We start from the raw sequence: 13,164 nt of genomic DNA, 5'->3' as shown, positions 1-13,164 counted from the left end.
ATCTCACAAGACAAACTGAGGATTGGGCGGGGGGTAGTTTTGGACACTGGGGAGTGTATGTGCTATGGTGCGTGCTGTGAAGTGTGTAAACCTGGTGATTCACAGACCTGTAACCCTGGGGCTAATAATACATTCGATGCTTACTTTTTTAATTAACTAATTAATTTTTTTAAAAAAGAACTAGTTACAAAAGTGTGGGCAGGTGTAGGGAAACCACAAGAGAGAGTGCAGTGCCCTAGAGCAGGCAACACAGAGGGTACCCGATCTCCACCTAGGCCTGAAAAAGTGTGAAGAGAAGGAGCGGAGAGGGTGCCCGAGAGCTCTAATGAAAGGTGCCTGCAAAGAGTCGTGACTTCAAGTCTAGAGACTGCCTCCAGACCACACAATCTGTCAGGAAAGGAGTTAGTACGCTAATCTCAGTTTCCGTCTCCCTCACTCCCTATCAGTACGCCCCATGGCCAAATACACCCAGAAGCCGTAGGGCAAGAGAGCATGTCCATGCAGGTCCACCTCTAGGGGTACAACTGCAGAGCAGGGCGGAAAAGGATAAAGTGGATCTGGGGAGGTGACAAAAAGCTATCCAGCCAAATGGCTCCCCATCTCAGTCAGGGTAACTGAAAGTATACTTACAATGGTTGATAAGGCCCTACGTGATCCGACCTCATGTCCTATTCTCCCGTTTACTAACCTCTGTCCTCACAGTGACCACTCACTCCACTCACTCATCAGGCACTAGGGAGGCCTCAGGGCCTTTATACTTGCTGCTTTCTCTGCCCGAAATGCTTCTCCCCCAGACACACGCACGGCTTGTTCCCTCACTTACTTCAGGTCTCAGCTCAAGTGGCGGGCACATCATCAGATGATCTCCCTTACCGCCTGATATAAAAACCTTTCCTGCTCCTCCCTGACCCATTCCTGGCATACTTCATCTCTCTTATCCTGTTCCTTTTTTTCCACAACACTTCTTATTAAAATCAGACAGACAGCCAGATGAAGATTTAGATAGATAGATAAGATACGTAGTTTTTTTTCCCCCTTTTTTGTTGATTGCCTCCCTGACCTAGAAGAAAAGTTTCATAAAGGCACTAACTTGGCCTCTTTTGTTTACTGCCTTATGTCCAGTGTCTTGAACAGAGCCCGGCACACAGAAGACACTCAAGTATGTGTTGAACAAATAAAAACGTGAATGAATAGAACAGAAGAATCCCTAGCTAAGGGCTCCTTACACTGTTTACAGGTTTCATTCCTATTATCAAATTGTTGCTTAACAAATAAATACAGTTGGGGTGCCTGGGTGGCTCAGTGGGTTAAAGCCTCTGCCTTCGGCTCAGGTCATGATCCTAGAGTCCTGGGATCGAGCCCCACATCCGGCTCTCTGCTCGGCAGAGAGCCTGCTTCCTCCTTTCTCTCTGCCTGCCTCTCTGACTACTTGTGATCCCTGTCAAATAAATAAACAAAATCTATAAATAAATAAATACAGTCTCCTGATAATCAGACAGGGAACAGGAGATAAGCATTTGTTCTTATTGGCAATGGCACAAAATTAAACCCTGCCAGTAAATCCCTATGAACAAACGGACAGAACCAAAAGAATAATTAGTGTCTTCTGTAGACAACTCCTCCAGACAAGGTTGGTACTTCTTACGAGTATATATCATCATTAACCTACCCACCTAGTAACTAAGCCTGTTTTCTCATCTGTGAAATAGAAAAGGATTGAGTGACACAATGTATGGAGAGCATTTAGCACAGAATTGGGGCTCAGTAAATGGATACTACTATGATTATTAGTAGTGCTGCCACTGAAGTAACCATTTGTATGAGATACTATATCATCTTCCTACTCGCTGGAATGGTTTATCCCAGACTTTTAAAACGTGAACTGGAAGAATGACATGGAAAGGATGAACAAGATGCTCTACTATCTGTCACATAGTTAGGCCTAGATTTGAAACACACCCTATAACAGCACCCAGCCTTGGCTAACCCTCTGGCAGCCCAGAATCGGGTTGCATCCATTTTTGCATCACTTATTATGCCTTGACATTTAAAATAAAAGTGCCAGTATTTCCTGGCAGGAACTAAGCAGGGACACTTGGCTCAAAAAAATAAAGTAGTAGAAGAAAAAGAGCAGATCAGTAAAACTTCTGATAATGTTCCTGTTTTTGACTTGCTCCTTTAACCATGGAAGTCTCCATCCTATTCTCTAAATTAATAGACCAGCTTCTGACTCCCTTTTCTCCACCAGTATTCTGTACATATCCTTATCTGCTGGGTCAGTTAATTACATAAAAAGTGACCCAATAGTCTTATACCACATGAAAAGGAAAAGGCTTGACCTGAATAAACTCTACAGTCTGTCACTTACGAATACAGCAAAGATCCTGTAAGTTTTTCATTGATGGGAGACTTCTTCACAATCTTTTACAAAAAACTTCTGTAGACACACTGGTAGGCTAACTAAGCTGGGGAGCTAGATTCAAAAGGTAAGGGTTAAACCCCATGTAGCATTAATCTCCAGTTATAATATGCTTTTGGCTACTATGTGTATAACTGTGTACTCAAGTCCTTGCTTTTTGTTATGAATTTATAATTATACTCATAATCACAAATATTAAATATGATAACTACCATTACTAATTTTGCCTAAATGCAGGCTTTCAAGTTCAGGTATGAAAGTCAAAGCAAGTTTCTCTGAGGTTAAGCCTGGGAACTGATCTTGCTAAGAGATCTTATTTTATTTGTTAGTACTAAAGCCTGATGCTTACTTGTTAGTACTAAAAAGAATCATCTCAACCACTTCTAGTGACAGATGGGCAAACATTTCCACAATATCCTGGGAACAATTCCAAATGGAAAATGAAAAGAAAAACAAGAGTTCACTATTCATTCCTCAAGCACTTTTCAAAGTGACAGGTTGGAGGCCTCAGTGAATGAACGGCAAATCGTCTAAAAATGTATGATTTTATTGTAGCGCTTTCCAGACAGTACTGTTTTTCTCAACCAGGCTGTGCCATGCTCTAGGTCAGAAACTTTTATTTCTTTGTATTTCCAGCGTTTAACATTGTGTCCAATACTCTGCTGGCGCTCGATTGAATGACTATTAAAATGCCCATCCACAAGGCAGGCCCTACACCTAGCAGTGTAGGACAGAAATTAAACAGACCCTGGAATGGCATGACCACAGTCTGGCCGCTTCTCATCCCCTCTAGGTCCCAAAACTGCGAGCAGGTGAGGAAAGTGCACTATCCATCTGAAAACCTCCCGATGTCCCGGCCAAATGAAACGGGCTGTCAGACCCGCCCGAGCTGCTTTGGTCCACCAGGCACAGAACACGATTCTCCCCGCTTCCTTAGCCAGAGAGGACCCAGGTACTATCCTCCCCTCCCAACCAACCCTGATAACGACCCCTCCCCAACCTGGCCCCACAAACGCTCCATTCCTCAACAGAACCAAGCCTGGAAGCCCCGAGCGTCCCAGAGAGGAGGCACCGCGGTGCACTGTGGGAGTAGTAGTTCCCCGGTGAGTTCCGCACGCCTACGGCCCCGCGGACGGGACTCCCGCTCCCAGAAGTCCCCGCGTGGGCGCCTCGCTCAGTCTGGCCACCTCACCTGTTCTATGGACGTGACTGTTTCCACCGAGTCGTCCTGCAACCGCTCCCGCGCGTGCTCGGGCCTCAGACTGTACAGCGGCTCTGACCAGACAGGGGAGGAAGATGGAGGGCAATAGTAGGTGAAGGAACTCGGAGAAGCCATGATCAGGAGAGCAGCAGGCGGTGTATAGGACTCCCTTCGTCAAACAACAACGCGCATTGAAACTCAAGCGGGCTAAGGAGCTACGGAGAGCGGGTAGCGTCAAAAAGACTTTGAACGCGAATCTCTCTCCACCCACCTACACATCTTCGGGCAGCGAGTTACTAGGATGCTGCCGCCCCCCATTGGGCAGAGGAGTTGCTGCAGGAGGCTCAGCTTCCTGGCGCGCAAGGAAGGAAGGATGTGTCTATCCATCTGGATTTCATTTTAGAGAGACGGTGTAGGACGCCTCCGTTCGTTATGCAAATTAACACACGCGCGCACACTTCAACGCCGTGCTAATTGTCACCTAATTGTAATGGCAGTAGTTCGCAGTTTGGGTGCCCAAGAACCGTGAGTGGAACTGTAAAAACATTTTTGACAGCTCTCCTGACGCAAACTGGCTATCACTAATAGAATTACTGTGCACCTTTGGGTGCGTGACAGCCGCCCAGGAGAAGCCTTCGGCTTCTCAACAAGGGAATTGCCTTCTTGGTACTCCGTGATGGAGGGAAGGAGCATTGTAGTTGTCTCCTATCCCCCAGGGAGGTACAATGCAATAACAGGAACTAAAGTGCAGTAGAAGGAACAAGTATAAGTGAAACGACAAAGGAAATATTCGCTTATTCAGCAGTTGTTTAGGGAGCACATATTATACGTCAAAGAAATTAGGCTCTAGGAATACAAAAGTGAACAAAACAAACAAGGTCCCTGTTCTTGGGAACCTCACAGACTAGTGCTATAGACAAAATTGATGAATGGACACAATAAATATATGAGGACTTGGCGATAAATGGTGTGGGAAAATAACAGGGTCTACAAAAGAGAGGAAAGGAAGAGTGGACTAAGTAGATTGGGTGGTCAGGCTAAGCCTCTCTTAGGCCTCTCTGAGACCCAAAGGATGACAAGGAGCCATCCACACAAACCATAGGGGGAAGAGCTCCAGAAGAGGAAGGAACACGGAGTTTGAGAAAACATTGCCACAGATATAGGTATGTATGTGTATTAATTCTGATGATTTAATCAGAAGGTGTTCAGAATAAACAAAATTCCTATTGAGTAGGGTTAATCATTATATATGCCTACATAAAAATGTTAAAAAGTTATGATTTTAGAAAAATCCTGCCTTTGGTCAATGAATAGAAGAGAATCTCTTCCAGGGCCCTGAAAGGACTACATCAAAATTTTAACACCAAGAATTGGGGCAGAAGGACAGAAGATAGCGTAATACAGGCTTTCCAGGTAGACTTGGACAACTTCCGGCTCAGAGTATTTTACTGTGTTCCCTTGCAATCCAAGTCATGTGTCTTGAATCCAAGGAACTGTGGTGTGGTATTTCACAACCAGCCATTCCACTCTTACCCGTCTCTGGTGTTAAGTAGAAGTTCTCAGAAAGAATCTAAAGATGAGGCTGGGGTGCCCTAATGGCAGGTAAACACTATCACCATGTCCATTTTAGTGGTCCTGCAGCTGAGTTAAGTCCTGTAGGTGGCAGAATGTTTTTAAATCTGAGAATAAGTGACACTGCGTGGGTTAAGGTCATGGATATGGCTGCACTGTACTTCCCTCTCTATTTGCATCTTATTGTCTTCCCCTTGCTTCTGTTTTGGGGAAAAAAGAATGGTCGGATAAGTTCTGAGTCACATCCGAGGATTCAGCCTTCTTTGTAAAGAGTTGCTTTGCCGGTTAGAAATTTAAATTGAGCTACTGAAAGAGTAGCTGGAATAGTTTTTTAACAAGTTGTTCTGTCTGTTACAGGTGCACCTAAAGCAATTGCAAATTGCATTCAAGAGCTAGAAATCCACTTCTGAAATGCAGTCTCTTCTGCAGTGGGATCTGAAAGGGGTATGGCAAGAGTCTCCCGCATGATACAATATTTAGGTATTTATTGAGTCCTCACTGTGTGCTGGGCACTGAGCTAAGTGCTGAGGAGATGGTGGTGAAAATGCCAGACACAGCCTTTAACCCTTACATGGCTCATGATTTACCAGAAGAAACAGACATTAAACAATCATTACAAAATCGGCTATTTCATTACAGTTGGGGGGAATGGCAGACACAGAGGCCATTGTAAGATTATATAATAGGGGACATTTATGGTAGTCTGGAAGATCAGGAAAGACTCACCTAAGAAAATGAATTAATGCAGGGTGAGGGGACATCCCAGGCAGAGGGGAAACCCAGTGACAACCATAGATCAAGGGAAACAAGGAATGAAAAATATGAGGAGTTTGTACTTTGTGTAGCATTGAAAGAATTGCTCCGTCTTGGATCAGCAGTGACCCACCAATTGTCCTTCCTCTGGGTTTGATAAAACCACTGGTTCAAGAAGCAGAATGAACATATATATTGGCAGTCTGGCAAAGAATGATATACTTACAGGAGAAAATAATGATAATAGCAACTCCAGCTTGGACTGCAGATGGTTTGGGTTTATTTTACTCAAATGCCTGGATTTTTCTAAACTGAGCTGTGAATTGTAATCATTTCTTTAAAAATAATATAAAATGTGGATAGTACTATTTTGTACATTCAAGAGCAAGAAAACAAGAAAAAAATTAATGACCTAAATGAAGCACTAGAGGTCGCTCCTACTCTAAGCTTGTAGAGTAGGCTTTAAAACTGCTCTCACTGCATTACTCAGAGAAGCCCATATGTCCGCATGAATTGTTTCTTTTAATATCTTCTGAAAGTATATAATAATACACATCTTGCAAAGATTGTAAAATGGAAAGAACTCATTATTATCCTCCTGGATAATTAATTTCCTCCCCACATTTACTCCTCTACTAACATCTGTGGCCTCCTATTCTGTCCTCCCTGTCCCTCCTCTGGACAGAATGAATGCCCAGCGCAAGAGCTGCGGCCAGCCCCTCCCCCACCCCCATGCCTTACCCAAGGATGTTACTCCAACAATTCTCCCTTGTCCCTCTTAAAACATCAAGTACATTATCCCTGTACTTGACTATGCCCATCACCCTCAAACAGGCTATTTCTCCATTCTTGGGGGGAAGAAAGATGTTTTTACCCTCTTGACTCCACCCTCCTTAAGCACCTTCCCATGACTCATTTCCTCCCTACCAGTGTCTCCAGTTCCTCTCCTCCAAGTACCTTGACCCCATTCCCATCTGGCTTCCCCATCAGCTCTTGTCAAGTCCCTGTTAAACTCCATGTTGCTAAATCCAAGGGCCAGCTCTCAGTCCTCATGTCTTCCTGCTTGACTTCCTAGCAATATTTGTTATTTGCAGTTCCCTTCTCATAAAAGTATTTTCCTGTAGTGCCCAGCACTAGCCTTTGCTACTTCCATCTTCTTGACACCTTAACTTTGGAGCACCCCAGAGCTCTGTCTACACTCATCACCTGTGAGGTCAATTAGTCTTGATGTTTTAATTACCACCGTTGGGTTATATCTCCAACCTGGATCTCTCTCCTGAGCTCTGAGTTCATATCTATTATCTTGTTAGTATTTCCATTTATATGTCTAACAGGCATCTCCAACAGTGTGTCCACATCCATCTCTTAACTGTTTTCTTTGTTTCTGCTCTTGCCCCTCTGCAGCCAAATACAAACTCGAAAGCCAGAAAAGTTACCCTTTTGCTCAAAGCCTTCTCATGTCACTCAGAGTCAAAATCAAGGTCCTGAACCATAGCCTAGCAGGCCCGGTTGATGTGGCCTTTATTCCTTGTACTTTCCCGCTTGCTCACTCTGTTCCCCACGTACTGGCCTCGGGCCGGCCCCAGAGTGCTTAAGCTCGCTACCCCTTCCCTGTGATGCTCTTCCCCCAGGTAAAGACAAGGCTTGTCCACCACTTCTTGTAGTCTTGACTCAAGTCTTTAGCTTAACTTAAATTCCTTTCCTTTCAGGCCTTTCCTTAACTCCCCATAGGAAACTGAAATGCCACCATCTTGTACCAACATGCTGTCTTTACTTTTCTCTATAGAACTTTTAACCAGCTAACAGACCTTACATTTAATGTATTTATTTTACTTACCAAAATACAAGCTCTCAGGGCAGAGATTTTTTTGTACCACTCATTGCTTATTCTCTGGCACATAACATGCGTTGAGTAGGCTAAATGATGTGAGTGATTTCCAATCATTGTAATACATATTCTGAGTACTCGTTTCTTATATAACACACTGTAGAAGATAAAGACAATGAGATAATACTGGCCTTACCTGTCAGGAGCTCCCTAGCTAATAAAAACAGACACTGTATACATACAAAACAAATAAATATATTTAAGTAAATATAAAATAAAATATTTAAATACATATATGCAAAATAAGACAATATATATACAAAATGCAGTGGGAGAACAGGAAAGGAGTAGTTAATTTTAATCTATTTAATGAGGATAGCACCTTAATATGTAATATTTGTGTTTAGCAATACCTTTTTTAAAAGATTTATTTATTCCACGGAGAGAGTAGGGGTGGGGGAGGGACAAAGAGAGATGGGGAGAGAGAGAGAATCTTAAGCAGACATAGGGCTTATTCTCACGACCCTGAGATCACTACCTGAGCTGAAACCAAGAGTCGATGCTCCACTGATAGCAGCCCCAGGCACCCCTGTTTAGGAATGGAGAATATTTTCAATAGGATAAATATTCTCTGGTAATAATTTTTAGATGACTACATTAGAATTCAGAAATTGTCAAATTTTATTTTTTATTCATTTTTCCTGTAGCACACAAAAGGAAATATAAAAAGTTTCAAATCATTCAAAGAAGAGTTTTCGGAATACAATGATTTTATGGCACAGGGAAAAACTGCGCTTCTCAGAAATCTATAAATCATCAATTACACATACCTGCATTATTTTATTGTGTCACATATTGATATAAAATTAATCCAATTTATACTAGTCATCATTCCAGATACTCTATTACTGAACACCTGGACAAAAGTATTGACTCTTAGTCTCTTTTGATCATGGCAACAACTATTTTACCAGGAGATACAAAATTGAAGCCAATTAAAGAGCACTGTTCACTATGAGAAGGCTAATAAATAATTTTAAAAACTGCTAAGAAATAGTCTCAGGGGTATAAACTCTTGAGCATACCAGTGACTCTCAACCCAGGCTGTGCCTTTGAAAGTAGATTCTCCCAGGCACCATCCCAGGCCCAATGAGTCAGAACACTCAGGGCCGCAGACCCAGCCCTGGGTATGTGGTTCAAAAACCCATGCATTTTGGGGTGCCTGGGTGGCTCAGTGGGTTAAAGCCTCTGCCTTCGGCTCAGGTCATGATTCCAGGGTCCTGGGATCGAGCCCTGCATCGGGCTCTCTGCTCAGCAGGGAGCCTGCTTCCTCCTCTCTCTCTGCCTACTTGTGATCTCTGTCAAATGAATAAATAAAATCTTTTTTAAAAAATTAAAAAAAAATACAACATGCATTTTTGAAAGCACCACAGTGATGCTGATACATAGGAGCTTTAAAACTGCTCTCACTGCATTACTCAGAGAAGCCCATATGTCTTTACTTCACGGCAGAAATGATGGCTGTCTACCAGAGTTCTGTGGCCTGTCCATAGCAGGGAGTTCACAGCGGGGCCCTGGCTGCCCAGTAGCCCCCTTGCATTTAGGCAGGGCTTGGTGACTGAGTTCTGACCACTGGACCACAGGTAAAGTGGTATCTACCACATCCAGGCCTGGCCCTTCAAAACCCACTTGAGCCTCTATTTCTTCTCTTCCCCTCCCCCCCACAGGATGTCAGTGCCCAAGGCAACTCTCCATATTCAAAAGAACTTGTTGCCCAATGTTCTAAAAGTTCAAAACCTCAAGTAACAAAGAGATCATTAGTGTTTTCTTCCGCTGGACAAATGGCCATAATCCGTTTCAGAGATTCCAAATGATTTTCCAGGCAAATATTGTGACCGCCTTCAAATGTGTATTATTACTACTCTTTTTAAATAGACTTTTTGAAGTTTGCTAACTTTTTTTTAAAGATTTTATTTATTTATTTGACAGAGAGAGAGGGAGCACACAAGCAGGGGGAGCAGCAGAGGGAGAGAAAGAAACAAGGTCTCTGCTGAGCAAGGAGCCCGATGTGGGACTCAATCCCATGGCCCCAGGATCAGGACCCGAGCTGAACAGGCAGATGCTCAACTGCCTGAGCCAACCAGGTGCCCCAAAGTTTGCTAATTTAAGACTACAAAGTCAACTCTACCCTCCCCCATTGAGTGTCCCAAAGTTTCCTCTTCCCTATAGAGTATCATGGACCCCCCTATTCCCCTGCTGTGTACGAGGCAGTCTTAGAGGAAGTCTCAGGGATATAGCTAGGAAAAGAAAGCCTGTAACCTGGAAGTGTGAAGTTACTGGAGGGTGGTATTTCCCAATCCTTGCTTGGCAGGCACTTTCCTCCATCCTTCCTGCAAGGCAGATCTTATAAAGAGCATGTCTTGCTTTTAAATTGAGTCCCACAGTGGGAGTTCTTATTGAAGACAGCAGAGCCTCTGCCACACTGGGTGCCTAAGTGACTTTGTAGCATAGAGTGACCCCCATTCCCACCTTCTGGCAGCATAATACACTTTACATGAGAAGGAAGTCTTTATATGTGAATGCCTGCGATTGAAGGCTTTATCTGTTCCAGTATTTAACATTACCTTAACTCTTATATATACTGAATGACTTTATTCCTACATAGATTCCTAACTGCAAGTTATATCTTGATCCCACCCCAACCCCCAAACATAACTTTGACAGTAAAAGTCTGATTTGACATACTTTGCCTGGTCGGTGGTCACTAGTTATGTCTTCTCAACTCTAGTCTCATAAAGGAAAGAATCTCCTGAGGTTTTCCCACCGCGAAATCCTCTGATCGACAATCTAGACCACCTGTTAGGAAGCCACAGGAAAGGCTGAACTTTTACTTCCTATTCCAAGATAATGAAATCATTCCTAAAAACTGTGCACAGGAGGGGCACCTGGGTGGCTCAGTGGGTTAAAGCCTCTGCCTTCAGCTCAGGTCATGAACTCAGGGTCCTGGGATCAAGCCCCGCATCGGGCTCTCTGCTCAGTGGGGAGCCTGCTTCCCCCTCTCTCTGCCTGCCTCTCTGCCTACTTGTGATCTCTGTCAAATAAATAAAATTAAAAAAAAAAAAAAACTGTGCACAGGAAATACCTGATGAGGCTCCTGGATTTGTTCTTTATCATGGTTTGAATTGTGTCTTCCCACTGCCCCCCCAATTCATATGTTGAAGTCCTAACATTTGAAGACTCAGAATGTGACTATTTTTATCTATTTTATTTATTTTAAAGAGGTAATTAAGATAAAATGAGGTCTTAAGTTTGGGCCCTAATCCAATGTGACTGATGTCTTTGCAAGAAGAGGGGAATAGGACACAGAAAGGCATAGAACATGAACAGGAAGATGGCCACATGGAAGGACAAAGGCCAAGGCTGGACTTCTAGCCTTGAGAATGGTAAGAAAATAAACTTCCTTTAAGCCACCGAGTATGTGGTAGTTTGTGATGGAAGCCCAAGCTAATACAGTCCTAAAGGTGGTGGCCAGGACACCAAGGGCAACCTGAAGTGGTACTGTGGGTCCTTTTGTGTTAACTTGACTTACCATCAGGATTGTTTCCTTTGGTCCCCAACCCCAAAATTCATGTGTCTCTGAGAACTTGCCTTCTCCCTTCTTCCCTTGTCATTTGACTCTCTCCCCACCCCCTTTCTCTACTTATTAGAGATAGAAAGAAAGATGGATAGGGGCACCTGGCTGGCTCAGTAGGTAGAGCATACAACTCTTGATCTCAGGGTGGTTAAGTTCAAGCCCCATGTTGGGTATAGAGATTCCCTAAAAATAAAATCTTTTAAAAAAGAAAGGAAAGAGGATATGACTGGAGAAAATACTGAGATGATGGGAAAGGGCGTTCTGTCCTGTTTCTCCTACTCCTGCGATAAGGTGGCAGGCAATCTTCTACAAGGTGAGCACATTACTTATGTCAGCCAAAGTTGGAAAGACAGGTGTGAATCTGGAAGACGCATAGGGTTTTGCTAATGAGGAGCCCCATGCATGGTCCAGCTGTGTTGGTCTCAGCAGTGGGTTGCCTATCAGCACATCTCTCCCGCTATTCAGCTCTGGTGATGGCAGATCTCACCATGGTGCCCCTGCTGGCTGCTTAAACAGGGAGCATGCTCAGTGTGGCTGGGCTGGGGGTGGCAGGAAGCAGGGGCAGGCACTTGTCTCCCTGGTAAAAGAATGAGCATAACATAACTGAGAAACTGATTTTTGGAGGCTTCTTGTGGGAGAGACATCTAGCAACCATTTTTAGATGTTTCCCAGCTCTACTGAAACCCAGTCCAAGCTGACCTCAACTGGGGAGGATGCCAGAATGTCCCCTGAGTGCTGATGTAAGGAGGTGGAGATAAGATGGCGGAGAGAGAATTCTAGCAACACTCTCAATGTAAGGAGTTAGAATTAGGTATTTTTCTTATAAAGTCCCTGGTTACAGCAAACTGTGTTGTCTTCACCAATTTATATAGTTCTTTTGCTAACACTGTCCCCAAATCATAGCTCTTTCATCTCATAGTGTGTGAAACACACAAGTATTTCTGAAAGCAGCTGAGCCGGGACATGAATGGACAACCTAGCAGCTTGGAATTCTGGATGATTCCTTTTTTCTTTTCTGTTTTTAAAACAATGTAAGCTACTGAATAAAGCATAATAATATATCCTTAATTTTTTAAATGAGTATGAGTATTTATTTCCCCAGGTTCATTCAGGAAACCTCACTTCCTTTCCTGTCTTGCCTAGGGAAAGCCATTTCCTTCAAAGTGAAGTTTCTTCTCAGACTAAGAACTTACCTCAGGTTGCATCTTCTTTCCTATTTCTTGGGCAGAAGCAAACAGAGAACCACTAATGGTCCCACTAAGCAGGCCTGTGGAGAATATTTATTACTACAATGCCAATCAATGGGAAAGCAGCTGCAGTGCCCAAAGGGGGTGAGACTGAGTTGCACCTGCACTCCACACTAGGTGTGGTAGTGTGGATGAGAATCACAGCAGGATGGCCCAAGTCCCTGGAAAACATCTGTCTGTGGGACACACTTACCACCCATGTATGCATGGGGAAAACATTACAGGTGGTTTCCATCCCTCAGCACTTACTAAGTACTGTCAAGTGCCATGCTAAGTCCTCCCCACACATTATTTCATCTTTCCAACAATCCTGAGGATATCCCTATTTTACAGATGAGGAAACTGAGGCATGGAAGCGTACAATAACATAACCTAGGTTTCACAGCCAGTAAGTGGAGGAGCGGTGGCTGGAACCCAGTGTGCCTGACTCCAGAGACCCCAGCACGCACCTGAAACCCAGTGTAAATCCAGTAAAGGAAAATACACCTGGGAATCTTCATAATCTTAATG

General features: G+C 43.7%; 1 protein-coding gene across 1 annotated transcript in view; it reads right to left on the bottom strand.

Annotated features, from left to right (window-relative positions):
- The window catches only part of FNTB (farnesyltransferase, CAAX box, beta), a 65,039-nt gene extending 61,186 nt beyond the window's left edge, over positions 1–3,853 (bottom strand). The window contains exon 1 of the mRNA XM_059373401.1: positions 3,612–3,853. Within this exon, the coding sequence (XP_059229384.1) occupies positions 3,612–3,755 (144 nt within the window). The 5' untranslated portion in view covers positions 3,756–3,853. The remainder of the gene's footprint in view (positions 1–3,611) is intronic.
- Between the last annotated feature and the right edge of the window lie 9,311 nt (positions 3,854–13,164).

The sequence above is a fragment of the Mustela nigripes genome, chromosome 13 (assembly GCF_022355385.1).
Source record: "Mustela nigripes isolate SB6536 chromosome 13, MUSNIG.SB6536, whole genome shotgun sequence".
NCBI classification, from domain to species: domain Eukaryota; kingdom Metazoa; phylum Chordata; class Mammalia; order Carnivora; family Mustelidae; genus Mustela; species Mustela nigripes.
Note: the sequence above shows the minus strand (reverse complement) of the source record. Positions and strands in the feature narration are given on the sequence as shown.